The 25,608-nt window shown below is 43.3% G+C and overlaps 1 protein-coding gene across 1 annotated transcript; it reads right to left on the bottom strand.

Annotated features, from left to right (window-relative positions):
- Positions 1–460: 460 nt before the first annotated feature.
- On the bottom strand, positions 461–16,618 carry SERINC5 (serine incorporator 5; the record flags this gene model as incomplete). The annotated part of the gene is made up of 7 exons (XM_009699125.1): positions 16,436–16,618; positions 9,132–9,310; positions 8,779–8,861; positions 5,817–5,910; positions 4,008–4,219; positions 3,089–3,184; positions 461–666 (listed from the first exon to the last, which is right to left on the bottom strand). Coding segments are annotated over exons 1-7 (954 nt in total), but the record flags the coding sequence as incomplete, so codon positions are not given.
- Between the last annotated feature and the right edge of the window lie 8,990 nt (positions 16,619–25,608).

Here is a 25,608-nt window from a genome sequence, read left to right on the forward strand (position 1 = left end):
TCAAATCCATACCTCTCCAATTTAGAGATTCTCTCTAAATGTTGTGAGGGTCCATGTCAAAGGCCTTACAAAAGTCCAGACAGATGACATCCGTAGCCCTTCCCTTATCCACTGATGTAGTTACTCCGTCATAGAAGGCCACCAGGTTGGTAAGACAAGACTTGCCCTTGGTGAAGCCATGCTGGCTGTCTCGAATCACCTCCCTATCCTCCATGTGCCTCAGCATAGATTCTAGGAGGATCTGTTGCATGATCTTCCCAGGCACAGAGGTGAGGCTGATGGGTCAGTAGTTCCCAGGGTCCTCCTTTCTACCCTTTTTAAAGGGCATGATGTTACCCTTTTTCCAGTCACCAGGGACCTCACCAGACTGCCATGACTTTTCAAAGATCATGGAGAGCAGCTTGGCAACTACATCAGCCAGTTCTCTCAGGACTCTGGGATGGATCTCATCAGGTCCCACCGACTTCCTCAGGTGGTCGCAAACCTGATCTTCTTCCACAGTGGGAGGGATTATGCTCCCCCAGTTCCCATCATGGAGTCCATCCACTTGAGAGGTGTTGGAGACCATAAATTTCTTTGACAGCAGGGGTGCCTCCAGGACAACTATGAAATTCATACTCAGTGTAAAAATGTGGTGTGTAGTTGCCCTGTTCTCAGACTGACATACTGAAGATCAATGAAAAGGAGATGCACCAGTTACAGGCAAGATTTTTTCTTAACATCTAAGCAAACACCACTTCTAGGTCCCTGAAATGAAACCAATTCAGTCCTTGATGTTCCAAAATGCATCTGGCTTTTTGGTGTCTGCTTGGAATCAAGGCAAGGCAGAGCAGTATCCTGCAGCATCACCCCAAAGTAAGACATTACAGCTGCACCTTATCTCAAATCAAGAGCTTTCTGAGCCAATGCTGTTTAAGGCAAACTGTGTTCCCATCTCCTCTTTCCTTCCAGCAGCCACACTGCATCCCCATTGGGACAGCACAACTGTTTGTAAGGGCAGAGGGCAAAATGCAGCAAAGGCTACACCCAGGTTAAAAACAAACCCAGTCCCCTGAGCTGGTGGGCAAGGACTTTGCATGGCCCTGCAGGGCTGCACAAACAGCTTTATCAGCACACAGCAGGAACAGCACAGAGGTGGGAGCAAAAGAAGGGATGACAAGCCTTTATAGAACACCTTGGCCAGAGATCTGCAGAATCCTCCAGCCGCATCCATGAGGGACACCTCTGCAGCAAGGCAGGTCCACTGTTTGGCAGACTTTTAGCTGAGTCTGCCACAAAAAAGCTAAAGCACACTGTAGTAAGCACAGGTTCAACAGACTTTACCTTTTGTTTGCCCACTTGTTCTGAAGAGTGTAACTTTGCAACTTTGCTTTTTGGGTGCTACAAATAAATACTTGTAGCTTGCATTTTCTTCAGGTCTAGTTTGCAAGATGGCCAATTTGCAAGGTGGCCAATTTGAAAGTCCCTCATTAAGGAATGAGTCAACATTAGGTAAGTTCATGGCAAATCTGAGTGACAGGGCATGGGACACCTTAGTAAGTGCCAGCACCCCCTACATTCTCCAACACATGCTATTGTAAAAGCTGCACAGGCCAGTATGAGAGTCCTTATCACATAGGACAGAAAGGAGCATCTCTGAGAGCAGATGACAAGCATGAGAGTTCTCTACCTTGGCAAGACAAGGAGGAACATCCAATTCAGGAGGTCTGAGAGAGTGTGCTTGATGCATACTCTGACAAATGCAATAACCACACTCGCAATACATACAAGAAAAATCAGAGCATTCACTTAACTGCTGAAGGCTTTGTCTGTCACAAGCATGAAATAACATGAGGCTAATGATTTAATACCATACATCGCTTTCTTCCCCTTTTTTCTTCTTTTTTTCTTTCTACACTGTGTCAAGTCTTCTGATTAATCCAGATGCCTTCTAAATTCACTCCTATATTCATTCGAAAACACTGCTTAAGCTCCATAAGTAAATCTTCCACCTAAATACTGTTTTTCCTTCTTAGCTCTAGAATACATTTGTGTGTACCTGTGCCTACACAAGTGTGACAGAGATTCTTTCTCTCATCTCTCCTCTTTCTTCTTGGGAGGCATCTGTAAAAACTTCTCCTTCCTGCCAAGACTTATTCTCCTCTAGTTATTGTTGTTTCAACTATTCAACACTAAAAGCTGAGCAATAATAAAGGGTGTTTTAGCATTACTAATTTGAACCAGAAAAGTCGTCTTTAAGTGAAAAGAATGCTCCCTGTCCAAATCGGTGAATCTGATGGTTACCTGGGAAAAGGAAACAGTTTGAGTTGCGCTTGTAAAGTCTTGCCGGGTTTTTGTAGCATAAAGAACTTTAGGGACTTCCCTACTCCTGGCTTGTAATGCCAACAGTTAGAAGGCAAGTGGAGTACAGGGACTCTGTTGAAGAACACCATCATCTCAAACAACTGCAACCTAACTGCAAGCCCTTTCTCAGAATGTTTTCTCTCAAAATGAAAGACAAGTGTACTCAAGTTTTTGTTCCATTAGGAGTCTAGAGCTAAGGCTATCTAGAATACCAGTTCTAGGAGAAAGGAAGTGATTTCAGTGTCTACTCTGATGGCCCGCACCTACTAAGTGGTGGTGGGCCTAGTAAACTTTTGGATGGAGCCGATCACTCAGCTTCTTCTAGACGCATCCACAAGCCATTTGTTCCAACTCCTTTCCCATCATGTGACCAAACACATTACATATTTAGTCATATCCTATCATACGAGAACATGCACTTGCCACACAAGGAACAGGCTACAAGACTCTGAGAAATTTGTCCATAGGAACAGGCTGGAATTGCTCTAGTGCAACAGATGCTACTCACCCAAGGTAAGTTAAACTCCCCTAGACCAAAGCATTTAAGGTACATGGAGAGTGCCAATTGCACAGTCTCCTGCTGCACAGACTTATTTTTAGTATTTGCAATTTCTTCTGCATAGGCCAGAACAGACCAAACACAGCCCTCATATATCCTTGAATTTGTTAATTCAGGTTTGCTAAATAGTTGCTTTTAATACATGGCATGTCTAAAAGAATTTACATAGAACATTAGACAACTTACTAGTTTCTGGTGGCTTGCTGGATAGTGCTGAGAAAGTGAGGTACATCACGTAGCAGCTGATAACTCCTGACTGCAGCAAACCAGAATGGGGCTGGCCTTTACAAGAAAGAGAAAAATAAGTGATTTTTTTCAGATATTTTAACAAACTGAAAAAGAAACTCACGTCCTTTAGACAACAGCACACCAATAGCTTACAGAATAGTATCTTTCATGTTTTACTTAAAGCAGTTCAAAAGCCTTTGAGGCAGTTTAGATACATTTTCAGTGGCATGTAAAGAGAAAAGAGTCTGTCCTTTAGTTCTGATGGCTGTTTCAGAAAGGCATTAAAGATTCCCACATAAGTAAAGAATCACCCCTCTGCTGTTGCCAAAAGCACCAGCTTTCCAAAAGACAAGCTGCCACGATAGTTTTACTTGCCTGTAAAATTTGTATTGGCGTCACTCAAATTACTATTTCCAGATCCAATGTATGCAAAATACTAACATCAGACATAAAATATACCAAAGCAGGTCATACTGCTGTCAACTCCTCCAGGCCCAAACTTTACAGATGGTAAATCACAAGCAGTCAAAAGTAAATGGTAAAACAGTGGTGAATGAGTTTGACACATATTACCTAAACTGCTACTACTGCAAGAGTTGTGTAAGCTCCACAACACATCACCAGCCATCAGCACGTGAGCCTTCTTTACAGTATGACTGCCTGATGGCACACCCAAAATGTCTCACCCCTCTGTAGTTTTAGCAGCTCAGCTGACAACCAGCAACAGCACGTTGTAGTGTAGATAAAGGGACAAGGGCAAAGGCAGCACCAGCTCTGAACTGTCATGAGACTTTGCCCCCAGACACGGCTCATGCCGCCAGGCACACAACTGCGGCTGCACCAGAAATCCAGGAGGAGAAGAGGTCAGCAGACTCACGATTCTGGACACAGGGTGATATGGCCACCAGCGACACAAAGAGGCACAGGCCACCATTAACACCAATCAGGACCTTGTTGTACATGCAGCCCTCTGAGCGTGTGTAGAAAAGTGCCATGAGGACGAGGGCTGCCACAGCAACGGAGTACAAGATGAGAGTGACCAGGGCAAGCAAACCATCCCACATCTGCTTGTGGTTTGCACCTGCAGTCCTGAGGAGAGAAAGACAAACACCTTACCTTTGTCTTCCCTTCCCCAAAACACAAAATTCTAATAGCTGAATAGTTCATATCCTCAAACACAAAACACAGTGCTTACTTTCCTGAAGCACGTGTACATCACTAAAACAACTCAGGCCCTTGCACGGTTCCTCCCATGAAACACAGGGAAAGATTCCTTAGCATTCATGTTTATCTTCTGTTATTATCATACCCAGCTGTTTATGTAATTATAGTCCAGCCTGACTCCTAGAACTCCCAGTCTCTGGGATCAGATCGTCAGCGCATCTCAGCTCAACACCTCAGGGATTTCATCAGCTGGAACTCAGAGTGCCCCAGGCTCAGCTAGCGAGTGGTGCTCTTCACACAAGGGCAGTAAAGGCGCATTTCTTGGCACAGCCTCTTTTCTGCCCCTTGCGCTACCTTCACAGTTTTACTACCCTTTTGCTCTAAAAGCCTCCTCTCCATTTGGGTCTATCCCACCAGTCTGCCCCAGTGAAAGCATAGTCCATCTTGTTTTCCTCTCCTCACCTGCCAAACACCTCATGCAAAGATCACTGGGTTTTTTAGGAGTAGCAACTAAAAAAGTTGTTTTGGCACAAATGACTTTTTGGTGCATGGAAGGGTTTTTTTTGGGTTTTGCTGTTGTTGTTGTTTTGTTTTGTAGAAACATGACCTTTCAAAAGAATGTCTAATGTAGAGAGTGCTGAAGTTAAATGCTGCTGCTGGATATCTTTCATCCACAGAAAATCAGCTACAGTAATTAGCAGTAAAAATATCTGTGGTATAACTAGATCTCAACTTTTCCTGAAAACAGGTATCTAACAAAGCCCAAGGGTTTGCTAAAATGCTTTCTTAGCAGTCCATATGCTAACTAGAACAAGAGAGGACTGCAAATGTTTGTAGAGGAAGAAATGAGACACAAAAAGGGTGGAGGTGGAGGCAGGCGTTCCTGCATATATGTGGGAGGACAATTTAAATATTTTAAATCGATGAGAGGCTAAGGGCTAGAAAGGTAACAGCAAATATGCTTAAGCCAGAAATTAAGTCAATGCCAAAATAGCGTATCTGTGGGTTGATAATGGAATCTTGCATATTTAGAGGAAAGCAAAGAAGTTGAAGATAAAGTAGCAGTTCTCATGTCGAGAAAAAAAAAAATTAATGTGCATTAAGCTGACATAAAAAAGCAGGATTTACCAGTTTACACCACTGCACACAGTTCCACTGTTACATTTTGCAAATCCAGTTTTATTCTCTTGCACCACCCCGTTTCTTAGCAGGTATACTTTCATACAAAATATAAACCAACTTAAAGTAAGAGGTCTATGCATCCCAATACACTACAACTTACTGGAAGCTGTGCAATTCAGGTTAAGAAAACTCAGCAGAGTAGAAGTGAATAAAGAGGAAACATCTCCGCTGGGGAAGGAGAAAGTGGATGAAGCAAAGATAAACAGCTTTAAATATTGGCATTAAAGTGTCTTTTCTCAGAAATTACATTCATGCTACTTTTAAATTCTTTGTTATTCGAAATGTATTGTTCAGGAGTCCACCAGAATTCTATGCAAATAACTAGCCGCCCAACACATACCAATTTTTATTCCATTTGTGTGCGAACTCAACAAGCAGGATGAGCTGAATGGCAATGAAAAGGAAACCTCCTGTTGCTCCTACGTAGCGCCAGGCTGCAAGGCAGAGAGGCAGAAAATAGGTCAAACTGCAGTCGCCTTTCCCTTGAGATAAAATGGAATTACTGCCTACGCAGTGAAGCCATTAGGCGGTTTGAATATCTTAAGTCCACAGATGTAGCAGGAGTTGAGAGATTTCAGCTCAAAGGCCAGCTCAGCTAACTCAAGATTAACTCCCTGATGAATTCAGCTTGCAACCTGCTACACTTTCAAAATAACTCTGTTAGAACATTTACTGAGTTTCCCTAACCCAGAGAATTTTTGTGGATACTAAGAGTTACTATATTCAGACAGAAAATACTGAAACCTTTATTTGTGACCTGCAGGAGTGAGCTGGCAAGAAGGCACTCCACAGGAATCTAAACCCTGAAATTGAAAGGTACTGGAACCCAGTACTAAAAAAGGCAATTTCTTCCCTTCCAGGTTCCAGTACCACAGAAAAACAAGGGTGGAGCTTATCTATTTACAAATGCTGTCCTGAGTCACTCCTAAAGAGACGGGAACACTTGGTATTCACTGACTGGTTTTAAGACAGGTTATTTGACTACTTAACCATTGACCTACATATACTGTATTCAGGTAGCTGTTTGGATATTTCAGACAACAGATCTCTTACGTGCAACATCAGAAATCTCTGAAGAAATACAGATACCTATTTAAATATTTAGTTGCATATATAGCTTGTGCTACTGTGCAGTGCACAGCCCCTAAATAACTCCAGGTCTGCAGCTGATTTCAATGAAGAATACCAAGGAAGTACATTAGCAAAGTTCAGCCGTATCCTATCATTGTGTTTTGCTTTTGAAAATAGCTTGTATAAGTGAAGTGGAAGAACATAACAGTCAGGGCACGTTACCCTTAGCAGATCATGTAGAGATTTTTATTCTTTTTTACTGTATTGTAAGCTTATTACTTGAAAGCAAGCAAAAATGCCATCTGTCTGGTTTTGCTAAATGTATTGTATGCACTTGAAAAGACTGCCGTTCTTCAAACAAAACAAAAAACAGAAGAAGCTAGCATGTAAGGAAGTACAGCAAAAATAGGCAGGAAACAAGGTGTGCACATGTGTTTGGGAGAGGTAGAGCAGGAAAAAGCAGACCACCAATGGAGTAATTAAATAGCCAGAATCTCAGGATCTCCCACTGCCACAGGCGGGACACTGCAGGATGTTTTATGGATCCATCACAGGTAAGGTTAGCATGGCCAGTGCGGATTTAACACTACAGCTCCCACAAACCTAGTACTTTCATGTAATAATCCTCCTCCATGATTAACAAACTGCTAAGCATGGGAAGCATGGGAAGAGTTTTGTTTTGTTTCATTTTAAGAAAAAACAAGTAAACTGGGAGAATGCTTTAAAAAAAAAAAAACACCAAAAAAAGACATTGTAAGTTTCTTGATGGGAGGGAACAAAAAAGGAAAAACAAAACCACACAATACCCAAAGTCAGGGGCTGACTGGAGGACAGTTTATCAGGATGTGCTGAATACAGCTTTAGAGAGAAAAGTCAAGAGCTAATTTGGGGAAGAAAGTTTGTTATGCTTTATCTCCATACTAGGTTAGACTACTGTTGAGAAACAGCACTCCAATCAGCATAAAAAGTTCTGTTCCCCTTTTCCCCAAACACTTCAGTTCTTGAAGACTTTTCACCCTGAAAATGGTTGTGTGCAAAGATGATACACAGTCTTGATTGCTCATGAGTACAATCCATTGCACTGCTACATCTTTCTAATCCAAACAGTGCAAGGACAAGCACATGTAGCCATCCTGCAACTTCGCAGAGGAGAGGAGTAAGGATACGGAGCCCTTAATTTCTGGGGCATCACACTGAACCAGGACCAAACAAACAGCTAGTAAGAGCATGAAGCTGAACTACACCTATCAGTGGTTTATACCTTAGTTTCCCAGAGCACTGTGCTGATAGTATGTCTGCCCACTCTATTCTCTTCCTCTGTGTTACTCCTTACTCTTCCCTTTTTAAACATCCAGTCTAGAGGAGATCAGTGTTGAAAATAAAGGTAACCAAGCAAGCCTCAGTGGAAGCAGGCAGCATACACAACTGCTCCTTTTTGCACCACTGATCCCACACCTGCCCATACTCAACACCTTAAGGGTTTACAAGTACCTGGCAAATTGAAGAGCACAAACTCATCTTGGTAGCACTGGGATTTTTGCTTCTAGCCCACAAGAGGCCTGTGTGAAGCCCCCTCAAAGATGGCATTTAAGTACTGGGCCAGTACCAGCACACCTGTGTGGTGCCAGAGCATCTTCCAAAACTGGAAATGCTTCAGGCACGGCATCCTCAGCAGACCACTCGCAACACGCTCCAAGAGGTCTCATTTTACCTTACTGCATTTATGCCAACAGCCTGAAAGCTAACATCCCAAATTCTTCTGTGGCGCTGCAGGTTTCCAGGCAGCAGGTCACTGTGCCCCCTTCAGCACTGGCACCTCCACCACGCAGCACAGACCCTGGCTGCTGCACTACAGCAGAGCTACCTGCACAAAACAAACTAACACACTAAGCTCTGCGTTCTTGAGTGAACAATTTCTTGTGCACCATTACGTCTTCCTGCTTCTTAAAGAATTTGCAAGACAGCACCCCAGCGGTAATTCTACCTACTGATTTTGGCCTGCTCTTGGTCAGAAAAAAACATGCTCTTTACTGCACATTCACATGAAGACCAGGTACTCTGTGCACTCAGAGCTTCCCCCAAAGAGCTCCAAATATTTCTTTTGCACCTGGACTACACTGGCTTTACTTGAAGAAATATGGCTACATTCGTGTTCATCAGACCTTTAGGATTTATAACCACTCACAAGGTAGTACGGAACAAAGCAGAATAACAAAACAAGCAGGACGTACCATTGAGGAAAGTGTCCTGATCAGGGATGAAGAAGGCTCCTGAGCACATCGCTGCCAGAAGTATAAGTTTAACAAGCCAAAATCTGGATTAGAGGAAAAAAAAGAAAACTCTCTGGTTGTAAAAGGAATTACCAAAGTACCATGAGAAATCTCTATTTAAAGCCCAACAAGAGAAAACATAGCCTTTGCTGACTGATTGCCACTGTAGTTAGTTTTCACTTGATTGCATTACAAAAGCACTAAAATCAACTTTTGGTTTGGGTTTTTTTTTGCCTACTACGACACCCAACTGAAAGTAGGCAGCACAAACCTGCAAAAAGAAGAGGAAATTAGGCAATCAAACAATTACTCACCCATTATGAATGTATGCTCGGCAGCTTTTGCTGCTGTTAATTTTGATAGTGAACAAGAAGAACAAAAAGAAGAAACAGGCCATTCCAAAACAGACTTTGTACACTGCAGAGTATCCCACCAACTTCTCGCACATCTCACCCGCTTGAATACCCTTGCACATCTGCTTGTAGAAGGGAATCTGAAAAGCACAACACGTTACAAGCCATTAGATAGGACACAGGGCTCCTGTCCACAGGTAACTAAGCATGTCTACGTCTATGCACCACCGACTTTTCACTGGCTTCATTTAACACCTTTCACTCTTGACACCCCTCAGCCTGGATTTAAGGGTCCAAGGGACATAAAGAAATGTAAACCACAAGGGACTGGAGTTTTTCAGATCCTCCACTCTCAACTCCTTCCAGACGTTTTGGGTACAAGTCCACCTACCTTTCCTTCAGCTTTGTTGGCTTAAGCCATCTCTGCCCCTTAATGCTTAACCCCTCACCCCGAGGACCCTCTCCCTTCTTCCCATGTTTTACAGCAAAAGACTTCGATTGCTCCAGTAATCCAGCTTACACGAGCCATACTGGTGGTTTTACCAACTGAAGCAGCATGAACGGGGCTGCTGGGCAGGAAGCTCTGGCTCATGCTGCCCTCGGTGGAAACATAGACCGAAGCACAGGGGCAGCAAACCCTCTCCTCTCCATTACAGCCTCTGAAAGGCAGCTGTGCCAGTTGCCCTGATTTTGTTTTAAATTAACAGAGAGACAGGAAAATTCCACCTTTCTCTTGACTCATTAAATATTTGCCTTTGAGGCCTTGCTCTCACCGCGAGGGGAAAGCAAACAGCTGCACATTTTGGCTCCAGTTTCACCAGGCAGACACGATGCTGGGTGCTCAAAAAAGGAGTTCTATGTGGCCAGCACCCACTCATGTGGGGTGCCTCTGTGCAGACACCCCCCCTCGCAGCCATGGAGCCATTCAGCTGCACAGAAATACAGGCATTTAATTAGAAAAGCACTGTTCCTTTCAAAGAAAGAAGGGCCTCTCTGTACGCTCACAGCCCTCAGCTGAGGCTGGTGAGACCAGTCAAGCAACACACCAAACTCCCTGTCTCTGATCACTGCCACCTGCACAGGTAACTGGAGGAGAGAGAAGACAATGTGTGCAAGGACACAACATGCACAAACAAATAACTCTGACAAAGGAAATGGGAATCAGACTTCAGAAAGCATTCAGCCAGGCCAGATTTTTCTCAGGAAAAACATTCAAAGATTGTGGGTAACACCATCCTTGAACATTTTCAAGAAATTAGCAAAGATAGGAATGTCTCCTTCCTTCAGCAGGCAGGTCAGTACACAAAATCAGGACAGGGAAAGAACAAACATGACTTGAGATCAAACGATCAAGCAGCATTCCTAGCTGAGTAGAAAGCCACCCAAGATGCAGGACACAAGGAATAATCACAGAAACTGCCAGCTTCCAGCCACCAGGCTCCGAAAGCCTGCTTCCCTCAGCAGGGTATGCCACTTCCCATCCTGTGCCAGCAACCCAAACCAGGAGCTCAACAACCCTCCTAGCAGTTTCCCCAAAAGAGCAAATATTTTAGCAGCTCACAGCAACACTGAGTTGCTGTGCTAAGGGTAGCAAACCTAACTACGGTACTGAGCTGGTCCTAGGTGGGCTAGAACTAGCGGAGGAGATGAAAAGCAGGTCTCAACACAGCTGCATGGTGTTACAAGAATGGATTCCAGCTGAGCCACTCTGAGATGCTGTTTCAGGAGTAACTCAGAGATGAGTAGCCCCTGTATAAGAAGCTGCACAGTAAATGAGCAGCTGTGGCTAACTCACATCCAATTTTTAGATAGCTCCTGAGAAACTGGAGCATCAGCGATGCCTTTCCCAGGTCTGGAAAGGCAATGAAACGTCAGACTGAACAAATGTGCCAGCATTCAAAATGAGTGATGGATTGACTGGAATAATTAAGAGACCTATCAATGCCACAGTGATGCCAGGACAAACCAAAGGGCCACCGCAATGCCAGGGAAAGCAACTGGGCTATCAATTACTGCTTTCCAGTTCTTTGCTTGTAATAATGATCAGTCAGCAGAGATCAAAAAGATCCATAATCCTGAACTAACAGTATTTCTGAGAAAATTAGGTATTTGTTTGATATAGATGATAGTACTGACCAAGGAGACAGATTTCTGTAAGATCTATACTTGGTACCAAGCAGCATTTTGCTTATGAGACTTATCGAACAAAACGAAAGAACACCGTGGAGCCTGATTAATCGACTAGCTAATTAGAAACAGATCTCTGGGTAACTGTAAATGGGCATTTTCTTTAATTGCATAGGTTTCTATGGAGATCTTGATGGGATTTGTGACCCTACATGTTCTTTTCTGCATTTAGTAGTAATTTCCTTACAGATCTGGCTGAGAGAAAATGAATGGATTCACAAGAACAATAGCTCAGTTTATGCCTACACAACCAACAAAGAACTCAGCTGTCGTGTAGTATGTACACCACTACGCAGGAATAAGTGATGGCTACAGAAATAGTCAAGTGGGATTGAACACACTTTTTGGAGACCTGTGATCCTGAAGGAACAAAACAAGAATAAAACCAAACTCTCGGGGACCCCGTCAGATAATAAACGTGGGCTCAATGCTGGGGACAAAAGGACTGAGATAATGAAAAGGGCATGTTTTCGTAAGCGGATGGTCTACTGCTGGGAAGAATTTATCAAGGCTTGCGTGACTTCTTCACTGCAAGTTAAAAAAGACTAATTATTTTTTTTTAATTCTGTATCTCCAAAACACGTTCAGCTGCTGAGCAGCCGGCCTCGCCTATGTGATTTACCAGGCTTTCCATCTGCTAGGTAGTTTTGCCAGCTGTTAAAGTAATGGATTAGTTATTTGCCAAGTTTGATACAGTGAAATATCTACTCTTACACCTTTAAAAGCAACATAAGCTAAATTCTTTGGCCTCTGAGTAGGGGACGAAGCATTCTTGCTGCAGAAACTCAGTATCCGCTCAGATAACATAAATGCCTCAGTTGCTGTGCAAGCAATGATGTTACCACAGCAAAGTCGGTAATTTTCTGAGTGCAGTGAAACCCTTTGAGACGACAGCAACATCTACAGAAATTGAACAGACTGCCCTGAACTTGCTTTCCCCTCACTGTGAGCTGCTGGTGCCCTAAATAAACGCAGTGCAAGAAGCAAGCCAACATGGCCACACCACGTCCAGGCTCCAGCCGGCTGGGGCTTGGTCACTTCTGAGCCTGGGTCTGTCTGCACCCAAACAGGTGAATGCAGGAGCATGGGAAACAGTATCAGAGGGGAAACAGGAAGGAAGAAGTGTGTAGAAATGGGCCTGAAGAGCCCAAGGGAGACTGCTTTCGTCTGGATGTCCTCATCCAACAGAGGGAGAATGTGGCAGACAAACTTCGTTATGGAAATGGAGGAAGCATGAAAGAAAATCTGTGTAGGTGGGGAGACAAGGGTAAAAAAACAGGTAAAACCCTCCCTCTTGAGCAGCCGAGACATGGAACAGAAAAATACAATCAGACCAAAACACGTCATCTTGCATCTATGGCTGAATTCTTATCAGAAATAGGCAATGGGCATCTGCACTTAAAAAATTCATTGTTGGTAGCAAATGTGGGTTTTATCATACTATAATGCAGTTAAGGGCCAAGATATAAACCTGGCTGGGGATTCAAGTCTGAAAGCATGCTCTGCCAGAACATGTAACCGTCTAGAACTGAAATGCTCCGACACAACTGAACTGGGTTTTACTGGCGTTTGTTTTCCTGAAAACATCTTTCTTACTTTTCCCTTTCATCATTTCAGTGGGACATGGATATTTTCAGGGTGAAACCACTAGTTTTGAAACAGCTTTAATATGAAAAATGTAATTAAAAAAATAAATCAAAACACTATTTCAACAGACCAAGACAATTCTCTCCCTTTTCTTCTTCTCTCAATTATCCTTTCAAAGCCTGTGAAATGAAAGGTTTTGCTTCAACGGAACATTTGTGAGGAAAGGTGTACCTGTTTTTCACAAAACCAGAACAACTGGAAAAAGGAAATAATATATGGATCAAGGCATAGAAGAACTTCTACAAGTTGGGTCTTGCTTTGCTTCATTTTGGAACAGAGTCAAGTCTCTAAACTATTTTGTGTAACTGCACATTGGTCTTTTCTGTCTTTCTCTCCTCATCACTGAGGCTCTCATGTCTTGATTGATGCTCTACCCCATCTTTTGCCTTGATACACAAGCTTGCTCCTCTGAAATCTATTCTACATGCTACTATTCAAAATATTTTCCCAGTCAAAACCATCCACTCCTTCCCTACCCCTCCACTGCCTCCTGCCTCTTCCCCAGAGAACAAACACAAATGCCTTGGTTTCTTTGCACATTTTTCAGAATTTAACCCTTTGGGCCTCTCTCCCTTGATGGCCCAGGAACAGCTCAGGAGATGGGGTGAAGAATGAAAACAACAGAGAAAAAACTCCTCCCCAAAAGACACTGTTCAGTTCTTAAGGCTCACCTTAATTCTGACAGTATCACAAAATACGATGTCCTCAAAATGCTGCTGGTTAGATTAGGAAACAAGGTTTTGAAACCATAACCAAATACACACAGGTATCATCTCCTCCGACTGACATGTGGTTTCGTCTACCTGCCAACTTTGGTGAGGATGTGGAAGTTGAGCTCCCTGGCACAGTACCTCATTTTTCCAGCCATGTTTCAGGGCACAGAGCAGGTCCCCACCTCTGGGATGGCACCTGCAGAGTCTGGCACCTCAGGAACTGAAAAACTGTCCTAAACGTTTTAATAGACAGAATACATGACCATGGAGGTAGATAAATACTGCAAAACAAATACAAACATTTTTAAAAAGTCTCTGTTTAAGGTGTCCATAACAGATGTACATTTGCTGTTGCTTCCTCTCAAAATAATGCCAAAAGACCAAGTGCTATAAATACTTTTAGAACTACTTTAGACTTGGGAATTTATAGCCAATCAACCAAAAAAACCTCTCACTGAAAAGGGAGAGATTCCTTTCACAGAACATCAGCAGGAGTATTTGAACTCTAAACTGGTAAAGCAGACATACAGTTCCCTGCCAAGATTATGGCTTCATAAAGGACTGCACTAAAATTTAAAATTTTAATTTTTTTATTTTAATACAAAAATAAAAAAACCTCTAATTAAAATTAATTAAAATTCTGTCTCCTCTCAAGAAAAAGAGGGTAAGGTCCTAGAAGCATCATGCAAAGTGTTTGCTTATAGTCTGGCTTCAGGAGCTAGCAGAGCTCCACAATCCAGCCAAAAGTGAAAGAACTGGTAAGTGCCCAGCACTTGGAAAACACAGTTCATCAATGTGAAGCTGAGACTGGTTAGTCTGAATAAATATTTTCAAGGTGCACTCCATTACAACTGGGGTGAAATAGCTTCAAGAGTCTTTGAACTTTTAACAGCCCTGAACATAATTACTGAATTGGAGAGCAGATAAAGAAAGCCTACTTTCAGATGGTCCATTTCCCATTCAAAGACATCAGATGCTCTAAATTAAGAGGGTGATTATCTTTCCACTTCATGCTAACAGCTACTCTTTGTGCCATTTCTTCCCACACTGAGCTTTCAAGACTATGAACTGGAAAAGAAATTTGGCAATACTGAAAAACATGTTGTTGAAGGCTTCTTGAATCACTTTTCTACTGGATAAAGAGCGAGTATTTTTTGTTAGGGATACAAGCTGCATTAAAACCACACAACTGACGGAAAACAACTTCATGAAATTTGGATATGAGCACGTAATTTGTCTCCCACACACTTGAGTTCCTTGGGTTATTCACTTTATTGCCAAGCTAAGCATCTAGTAAGTCAAAGTAATTCCTGGCAAGCAATTTCAGCACACACATGTTGAACGGTTTTTAAGTTGCAGCTCACAGGCAAGCATCATGTCTGCACTGGGTGCTCTTACAGGGCTGTCAGCAACTTCTAGTGGCCCAGGGTAAGATGGCAGCACTAGGATAGCGCAAGCAAAGAGCTATTAAATGGAAGAAAACTAGGACAGAATGTACAAAGAGAGTACAATGGGAAGAAAGAAAGGTCACTGGCAGCAGAGCACGGAAACCCTCAAACTAGCCCCACCATAAGCCCGCTGGTTCATCTGTACTGCAGGCACAGGGTGCTATCACCAGCTTCTAGATCTGGGCTGCTGCAGAAGGAAGTGTTTCACAGACAACAGAAAATCAAGCGTAGAAGGTAAGCAGGGCATCATCTTGACCAGCAGCCAGTTAAACGAGGAAATGGCCTTCCCATCGGCACTCCCTCTTGGGAGGGTTACACAAAACAACTAGATGCCCGCAGCAAGGGAAGCCTTCTGAACCTCCAGGGCAAGCACATTCACAACCTTGAGGCAGGCCTAATGACAAGTTTGGTGCAGAAACTTAATTTTTAAGAATTAAGCAATCCAGTCACTGTTCCGCGACTTAAAAACAGACTTCTCTTCTGTAGCTTGTAGAGGGCAAGAGAGAGGATTTGTGCTACCGAGAGCAACTTGGGCAGCTTAAGAAACCAAACCAAAGATATGGTACAATAGGTCTAGTGTGTGAGCACAAGCATGCTGGTGAGCATTTAGCTTAGGAAAGTTGTATTAAGATTCTGAAAGAAACTCGAGTTTTAAAATCTAGTTTAAGCTCCTTTCATGCTTTTGAAGCTTTTTAATTAAAAGGACAATTAGAGATGAACAATATCTGCTGTGGTTAGACACCATGTGAACACAATGACTCAATGCACGCTGAAGAAAACCCCTTGTAAAGGATCTGCAGCGCTGTGCATTGCAGTAGTCTGTCACACAGCACCAAGAACACAGAATTAAAATTACAAATGCAAGACTTGAAGAGTTATTTTCTAATTTGCTGCTTCTGCTACTATGCCAGTGACGAACTCAACATTAGACCGAACTGATCTGTTCTACTGTAACGTGTTCCCTAACAGCCTCTAGTGACACTACCCATGCACTAAACTGGGGACGGGTTCACTGCAGTAGATTTCCACACAACGAAAGAGGAGGAAGGCTGCCAGTCCTGTGATCCTTGACTCTTCCTGTTGTGAAACACACTCAAAGGGTCAGCAATTGACAGGAAGAGGCTGAGCATGGAAAATCATCTTGTCTGGGTTTGGAAGTGGTTGGGTGGTGGGAATCGACCACCTCTTCTGATGGGGTGTCCTCATACATGAAGAGCTCTTCCCACTTCCCACTTCCAAGGCCAGCAGTGGGTTCATCTCTCTTACTTACGTGCGTTTTCATTTCGTTAGCTACTGTTGTTGACATCATGACACAACAGATGATAGTCACCAGGATGAAGTAAAGCGCATACATGAATCGGGTGCTGGTTGACTGTTTTATCTTGGGGCAGCATTTGCAGCACAAGGAACAAGCAGCAGTACCGCAGCAGCAGGCCAACTGGAAAGCAAAACAAAAAACAAGTCATTCCATCACTGCCTTTAGGTTTCTATTGCAAAAGTAAGATGGGAAGCTGGGAGACTTCCTGTAAAATTCCAGAATTTCTTAAGTCCTCTCCTCCCAGCTGAGCAGCATTTAAGTGGAAGCAGACTGTCTTGTTTATCAAAAGTCACTAGGTTTAAGCACATCAGTTTCTAGCCTTCCCACACACTAAGGATGAGAGTGAAGAGGATGAGGACAAACCGCTTCTGATTTCTTAATCCTGCTCTTTGCTACCTCTGTGCAGCTCGTGGTCCTGACATGTTTCACCCAGAAGAACAGGCATCACGATGGTAAGGCTCTATTTCCTGCAATACACTCTCGCCCCTCAGTAGTGAAAAAATAAATATTCGCAAGCATGGCACAGACTCCAAATCTGCTCACTTTTAACATACAGGCAAAACTATTTTGTTTTTAAGACAAGCTGGAGGTTTTGTTTCAAAACAAGCTATACAGATCCATTTCAATTCAACAGAACAATACTGCCCTTTTTAAGATGTCCATTCTGGTACATGCATAAACAAAAAACTTTTTTTTTTTTGCTACAGAAAATATGTAACTTTCTACGTTACTAAAGACTTTGAGCAAATTAAAGGAGAGGGGGGAGGAAAAACTGTTTAAGCCACACTTTGGGATAGTTGTGCTCAAGGCTTTATAAAGAGACAACAGCTACAAAAAAATCCAAACAAACGGACAAACAAAAATCTACATCAATAGTTCTAAATATTTTGGGCAGTAGAGAAAGAATCTGGAAATACTTGGCTTACTGCAAACAAACCAAAAGGCGGCTGAGCTTGAAGGACCCAAAATACAATGGCACCCTCTTGTACTGAAGGAAGCCAGAGAAGAAATGCAGCTTCACAGTTATCCAGACACACTTTGCAAAGGTGAAAGTAGGGATTCCATGTGCAAGATGGCAAGGAAAAAAATCCACAGCTGCAAGGAAAATAATACCAAATCACACTTTAGCTGATACTGTCTCCAATGTTTAAATGTTATCAGAGACAGAATTCCTTTCGTATTTTAGTTCTTTTCTACCTGCAACTGAGGCTCCACTAACACAAAAAACAAGAAACACAGCAAAAAGCACATAATTGCCACATCAGGGCAACAGGTACTGAACAAATTCTGAGAGAATGAATGGGGAAAAAAAGGATTAAGTCTAAAGGTCCTTTCAATCTGTATCAGCCAGATCCAAAGTATCCACGATGAACTTCCAACTGCTGGCCACACTCACCATAACGTTAAAAACTAGAGTGCAGAAGTAAAAAAGTATGCAGCTTTGGCATTTGTAAGGGGAACAACATTTTCCTAAGCCAGGTGTTAGAGAACTGTGCCAGCGGAATCTTGCCTACATCCAGCAACATGTCTGCTATTCCTGTCCTGAGTCCCTGGAGCCACTATTTAAAGCAACAAATACTTAAATAGAATATATAGCTTATTTACGCATTGTTGCACATTACTTAGAGAGGTTTTAATGGTAGTTTCTAATACTGAGCATATACCCTATAAATTGGCAATATTTGTGAAAAATACCAGTGTCTCCATCTTTTTTCAGACACATTCCTTTAAACTCTCTGAATAGCCATGGAAATCACAGAAAGTCAGTTAGGTTATTCAGCCACAGTCCCAAATTTGGTTGTTTAGGGGGTTTTGGGTTGTGGTGTTTTGTTTTTTTTTTCTTTTTTAAACTCTGGTTATGACTAACTACATTCCAGAGTGGGATGCAATGAAATAGGTGTTACTCAAAAATAAATGAAAACAGTCTCTGTCCCAAAGAGTAAGAAGCTGGCCACAACCTACTGACCCAAGAGGTTTCAAAGATGTTATCTTTGGGTGACAAATCACATATACAATGAGTTCCCTGTTACAAGGGCAGTCCCTCTGACGCTGCAGGCTTCACCATGGGCATGGCCCATCTCGCCTTGCCTCTGCCTGTCGGCTGCAGCGAGGGTCTGCCCAGGAGCTCAGGACCCATCAGTGTAGAAGTACAAGCTGGTAACAAACTCTTCCCATGTTGAAAAAGCTGGCTGTGAAAAAAAGCAGTAATGTCATAAATCTTCTACAGATTTAGCTTATCATTAAACAAAAGCTCCTCCAAAGGATGGGTTCTGCAGAAGGAAGGTGCTGTGCAGTTTTCAGGACAGAGACAACCCAGACAACTCACGGTCTGCAATCGCTGCCAGCAGGCAGGCCTTCAAAATCCTGGTCCGTACCTACAGAGCTCCTTCAAAGCCCTGTGATCCTTCCAAGCCCAGGGTCCCCAACAGCCCAGCACAACGGCATCCAAAAGCCAGGCTGCTCTGGCAGGAGTTTGTCATGCTGCAGCAGGTTCTGGCTTCAAGTCTTTCTCACCCAAAGGCTCCCACAAGTCAGGCAGAAGTACGGCCAGCCCAGCTCCCTCTCTAGCTTTACATCTCCTCACCGGGTGAACACCACGGTCTGACAATAATTACAAACACTACGCAAGTATTTATGCTTTCCACAAATACTTACAATCAGCCAGCCCCCTCATGCTAACCCACCACGACACCAGGGCTCCACAACAGGGACCGTCCGCCTGCTTTGCTCGGTGCTGCTCTCTCGGAGCTCAAGGAGGGTGTAATGCCAGCTTGCCCGAGATCCCGAAACTTGAAAACCTAGTGTACTTGAAAAAAGACTGCGCCATGATTTGACCTGCCTGGATGATGGCTGACTTGACTGGTTTCACAACAGCGGCTGTGGAAAGCTGTGTGGGAAATCCTTCTGTTAAAAAATGTTCAAAGTGCAGTTTCACAGACATTTGTTGTGGTAGCCAGGTTGGCTTAACAGCCACTGGCTCCCCCAAGCCTTTCTGCTCCGCTGGCCACTCACTCACTCCTACCACGGCACCAGCACCTCAGTAGCCGTTTCTGCCCCGGGGCTTAAAAAAAAAATAAAAGGGAAGAAAAACAACATATCAGTCCTTCTCAGCTGCTGATTTACTATGCAACGGCAGAAACAGTTTTTCCATTTTAAGTGAGGGCACAGTGCGCAGGCGGGAGGGATGAGCAGAGGTGAATGTCTCGCAGCAGCACCCTTCTCTGAACACACATTTCAGCCACGTTTTCCTACCACCTCACACCATTTGAGTGCAGTAGGTTCCTGCCAATGCAGAGGAACAGTAATTTTTATATCCACACAGTGAGGAGCAGAAGCAAGCAGACTATGTAACAGCCCCAGTCTCGACAAACCACTTTTCCAAGTACAGGCAGGCCTGGACGTATTTGCACACTCCCATCTTGTTACCGAAATCAGGAGTAAAACTTCCTAACACCAATGCAGTATTAAGAAGCAGGCATTCTCTTTATTGCAGCGCTGGATGCATGGGGGATCGCTCCACCTAACGTGCAACCTGGTGTGATTACAATTTGCATATATATCACAGACTTACATGCATATGCATGGTACCAATCTACATATTCATTCTGTTTCCGGGAACTAATTATCATATCAGCATACTCATTACGCATGCGGTTTGAATTTCTGAGGGGCTTCTCTGGGGTCTCTGGTGGTCTTCTTTCGGCCTCCAATAGTCCTCCTCATTGTATCCTTTAATTGAACTTAATCTTCGCACATGCTCAATATCTTGTCTCACAACCTTTGTCTGACATCAGCATAAATTATGCTAGGTCCTTATCATATAAGTTCCTGACTTCAAGATGTTCCCACCATTTGCATGCAAGATAGGATGACCTTACAAACAAGGTAAGGTGTTACAACTTCAAATATCTCGTTTCTAACAGAGACATTGCTTCCCCTCTCTTACACTTAATTTCTTTCAATGATTTTTGCCTTGGAATTTTAGATTTACGTCTTCCTTGTAATAATACATCATCCATCTTATAGCACTGTTTTAACATATGTTATCCTCCTATAATTACTGAAACACACTGTAGCCTTTTGTTTAGACAATAAGCCTTCCAATTCCATATTAGCATACCTTTCTTATTTTATACACACTTACTCTGGAGCTACTAGTTAAGATTCTAGCTACAATAAGGTATTTTCTCAAGTGTACCTCTACCAACCTTATGCCAGCCTGGGGAGTACCTTGTTAGGGAGCACCCAAAGAGAGTTAGACAGGTTAACAAAACAGGGTAAAAGCAGGCTTACCAACTTGTGCACAAGCTATCAGCACCCTACAATGAATACTTCACCAACATACACCTAACATCTGCCACACACGTAAGTCTTGATTTTTGCAAGCCGTGATCCAATCTGATAAATCAGTGGAATGAGGTATGACGGTAATGTTAAGCACACACGTAAAGATCTACATCCAAGACCAAGAAGTGAACACGTCCTGCCTACTGCTTTTGTAGAGACAGTGACATTTTTAGAAGATATTTTCCACAGATGTTTCCATAAAACCTCAAAGACCTTAGAAAATATTTTGCATAGCCATTAAAAGTGAGGAGTTTCAGGATCACTGCCCAAAATAGCCTATGGTATTTTTACATTGTACAAACCACAGGGAAGTACCAAGCTTATCACAACAAAGCACTCTTCCTTTTGGGAGTCTTCAGTAGAAATCGTAAAAATCAAAGGGAAGAAGAGCACATTGGAAAAAAAAAATAGTGCATACTTAAAAGAAATGAAGAATTAGCAGAGTTTCACCTCCTCCCTCCTAACCGACCGCCCAGCCAGAGCAGCCGGGGAGACCGCATGCCTTCTGGCCGGTCCAGGGAGCACAGGAATGTGCCTTGCTGAAGCTTCTTTTCATGGGGGCCTACAGCAGCTTAGTTTTTCATGTGCTGTTTGATTACTTGACTACCAGCATTATCTGGGCTGTAAGATTTGCAGATAATGCAGTCACTGAGCTGTTAACAGCAATGTCTATCAAACCCAAACATCTACTCTCACAGCTACATACAGCATCCAAGCAGGCTGGCAGAGTAAAGCCTCCAGGCCTGCATGAATAACGTCCTGAAGCGGCCACGCATCTGCTCTTGGACTTTTACTTTCAGGAAAGAGTTTCTAGCAAGCCAATCATTTTGTTAGTGCACCAGTTCGTGAAAACAAGAGATCCCTGATGCCAGGTGTCTGAAGCCTATTATTGAAAACTCCCGCTGTTATGCATACACATTTTGCAAAGGTTTCTTCAACCAGCTGCACGATTACACAGTGGTTTGTTCCTGTCAAGTAACTAAATTCACCAAAGAGCCTTTATTTTGTCCTTTGTCTGACGTAACTGGCTTTTCGCTGCTGCTTTAATATTCAGACTCACCGCGTGGCTTAAGCCAAGTGGTTTTGTGACCAGCGTACCAGTTAATTGACTGATGACCTATTTTTGGGAGCACATCTCATACTGCAAACTTTGCAAAATTAAAACTGACTTCAGAGAACAGTCACACCAGCCTAGATGCTGCCTGAACACTGCTTTCCAGTGAGGCTTTCCTGCCTGAGCTGAGTTTCCAAAGCCAAGGGCTTGTGCCCTGCACCACGGGGCAGAACTGCCATACAGCACCAAGCAGCAAAAAACCTAGGCAAGAAAGCAGCATCTAGGACAGCTACGTCAAGAGCTAAAATGTAGGTGAGCCACTGCCAGGCACCAGCAGAGCTGAAGCTAAGCTGAACTGACGATCTTTAGCTTCTGTCTCCATGCTCAAACATTACTAAGTGGTGACTCAGCTCAGCATTAGAAAATAACGTCACTGCAAAATGTCTAAATTAAAGACTGCCCAACTGCTCTTCTCCTGATGATTTTGGAAAAATCAAGACAATTGTTTAGTCTGACCTGAGCCTCGCAGCGTATCACTCAGTTCCCCAGCAGTATAGTGATTTTCCATTAGCATAGACCATCTGGATTTGACAGCACTATGAGGTGGACTATCTGTCCCTCTGGTAACTTATTTCTAGCATTAAATATAGAACACACCACCACCACCTTCTAATTTGTCTGCTACAGTTCCCAGGCAGTGGTTCTTGGTGAGGCTTTCTTCATTAGCTTACAGAGCTTTTTAATTAACTGGTCTTTTCTCCCCACTCATCAAAGAAGGAACTCAAACCATTTACACTCAGTTTCATTTGAAAGCTTTAAAACTTTTCCTCCCAGCACCTAAGTTGTTTGGGTTTTTTTTCTGCATCCCCTGAAATTTCCCCAGTCCCTCCTACAAAATCACAGCAGCATCATCAGCCCAAGCAGCCCAGCAAGTCACCTCGCTCCTCAGCCCTGTGTGCAGCCGAAGAGGGGGCAAAACTCTGCCCCACAGCCCCCCACGCTATGGGAGCAGCTTGCCCTCCTCACACACCTCGCACAGGCAACCAGCTAGCTGGCTGTACTTAAAAGGTGTATTATTTCATTTGCACCGGGGTCATGCCAGCTGGGTTACATCACCTTCGATACTACTCTCCTCTGAACCAGTCCTTGCATCATGCCTGTGTGCTTTTGGGAGCAATTTTAAATGTACTCTCAGGTCACTGATAAAAACAGTGGCCTGATCCTGAAGCTTCTTTGGATTGATCCCTTGACAATCTTCACTGAGAGCAACCTCCGCTGGGTGACAGGTTCAACTGTCCTTTCCTGTCATTTCGTATTTCACAGTTTTCTCACCTGCAGGCATTCCAGCTCATGCTGCAGCCACTTCTCTGCCCTTCACAACAGAGGAGCTACTAACAGAGCAACTGGGAAACGAAAGCCAAGTCAGCAATGGCAAAGTCTGACAATTTGAGGCCATCACTTCATACAGCGAGCAGATTTTCTCCAGGTTAGCTCTGATGTTTGAGACCAGGATGCCAGAGGTAGAATAGCACACACAAATACAATGTGGTGCATCGCTGCGGACAGAGAACCAAGCGCAGGGCAGTAACTGCAGAAGTCCATGTACTACTGGAGTGAATAAGCAGGTAAAGTGAAACTTCTGTATTCATTGACTTAAAAGCATATAGCTGGAACAGCTGCTTTGCTTTTGAACGAACTGACAGCTCTGACCTGTTCCACAAAGATGTGTCTTTGAAAAGTGGGTTCAGTACTGAGACCAAGACGACTTTGCGAGGGGAGGGAGAGACATTAGTACTTTGTACAAAGTGACAAAAGCCAATAAATTGGTACAAAGCATCAACTATTTCTCACCACATCATATTCATAAAAAACAATCTACCTGCTCGAAGCATTGCTAAAGACATTCCAGTTTACATCAGTGTCACAATACCCAACTTCACACACGTTTCCAGATTGGCAGGTTCAAAATGGAGCCTGTTCACATGTTCCCATTCCTTACTTCTTGACGAACATTTTTAAAAACAATGAGTACTCGAGAAGTATCTTGAATAGTATTCCTGAAGCACTGTTTTGCCAGTGACTGTAACATAAGCCAAGGAAAAAAACCACATGAGATACATCTCTTTCTTTAGAAAACAGTAAGAACTGTTCCTGTTAAAACTCAGTGTGAGAGAGGACAGGTTGACAGGTTTTGGATCAGTCCTACTGGAAAAAAAAAGTGTAAAACTTTCCATTTTCAGATTGTGAACATTTATGTGTTTAAATATTTGAGCATACACCATCTCTAATTGCTGGTAGTTCCAGTCACTAAACTGCAAACATCAGTCCCAGAACAGATATCACTAATTAAAACAATGATGAGATTGCTAGGCATGTCAGGACTTCCTTCAAAACAAATGCGGATCCGCCTTCCCCCCACATGCTGTCATGGGTGAACGCTGCAGTCCCCCACAGCTCTGCCCGACTTGGTCCCTCACTGCCTCATACTGAGGTCGAAGCCTCTCTTGGGTGACATGAACAATGCAGCTGGTCAAATTCAGTAGGCAGAATGGTCGATCACAGCCTAGAAATCTAGGAAGCCAGGCATTTCACATGTCAAAACATGTTAAATACCACACAGTTGAGAAAGGAATGGAAGCGCCATTAACTTGGGTATGAGAAGGACCTTGGAAGCAACCTAAGGTCCAAGGATCTTCACACGGCTAAGTTGAGAACACCATCCAGCCTCAGTATGTGTTTGGGATGACAGCAGTCACCAGGTCCAGACGAGAGCTTCAGCTTATACTGCAGTCACAGCTCAGGCTTTCATTCAATCACTCCCTTGAAACAAGTATGTCTTGTACCCACAACTGAGAGTGCCTCCATTGTAATGAAAGCCTCAGGAATGGAAAAAACACTACTCGATTACCTACACTTGCAGAAATTAAAATAAAAGCTGCAGTAGGATTTATATCCTTCTGCAGAAAAGTATCCCCTTGCCCTTAAAAGCGAAGGCCCTGCTCTTACACCGCTTTCACTCCACAGCTGTAGAGCCATGGGTACTTAAATTGTTTCTTTAAACCCACAATGCAATCAACTTGTGGGATGCAAGAGGAAAAGCCTAAAAAAAAAAATTAGGCAGCAATGGGAAATTAAGCAAAAATGAGAGAGAGTATCTTCTGCCTGGAATGAGAAAGAGTATCTTCTGCCTCTTATGCAGCGCCAGGGAAAGGATTCCAACTGAGTGATGCCAGTGTCAAATGATACAACACTCACAGGATCTCACTGTCTGTCTCCTGGTCACTTTCCCCTCCCTTTCTAATCACTTCTGAATCCAGCAGCAAATTTTATCCAGCGATGGCAGGCAGATGGGGGCCTCCAAGATATTACATTCTTACAATCTCCTTGAAAACAGGCAAAAGGTTTATCAGAGAAAAACGATCTCTCAACCCTGAGCAATGAAAAGGCTGCAACACAAGTTCTGTGTTTATTAGAAAGGGAATCGCTATAAGATACCAACCTCAATGGACAGAGCTGCAGAAAAACAGGCTTTGCTAATCCAGTTGTTTAAAACAAAAACTCCATGCCTCTGCAAACAGAGTAAAAACTCCTTTCCCAGTCCTTTTTTCCTAACTGTATTTAAGCGGAGCACTCTACAACACTCCACACCAGACTTCAGACAGCTAGTTTCACCTCCAATCATGATTAATATTGGGGGGGGGGGGGGGGGGGCGGGCGCAGCACA

This window comes from Cariama cristata, unplaced genomic scaffold (assembly GCF_000690535.1).
Source record: "Cariama cristata isolate BGI_N322 unplaced genomic scaffold, ASM69053v1 scaffold18424, whole genome shotgun sequence".
In the NCBI taxonomy this organism is placed as follows: domain Eukaryota; kingdom Metazoa; phylum Chordata; class Aves; order Cariamiformes; family Cariamidae; genus Cariama; species Cariama cristata.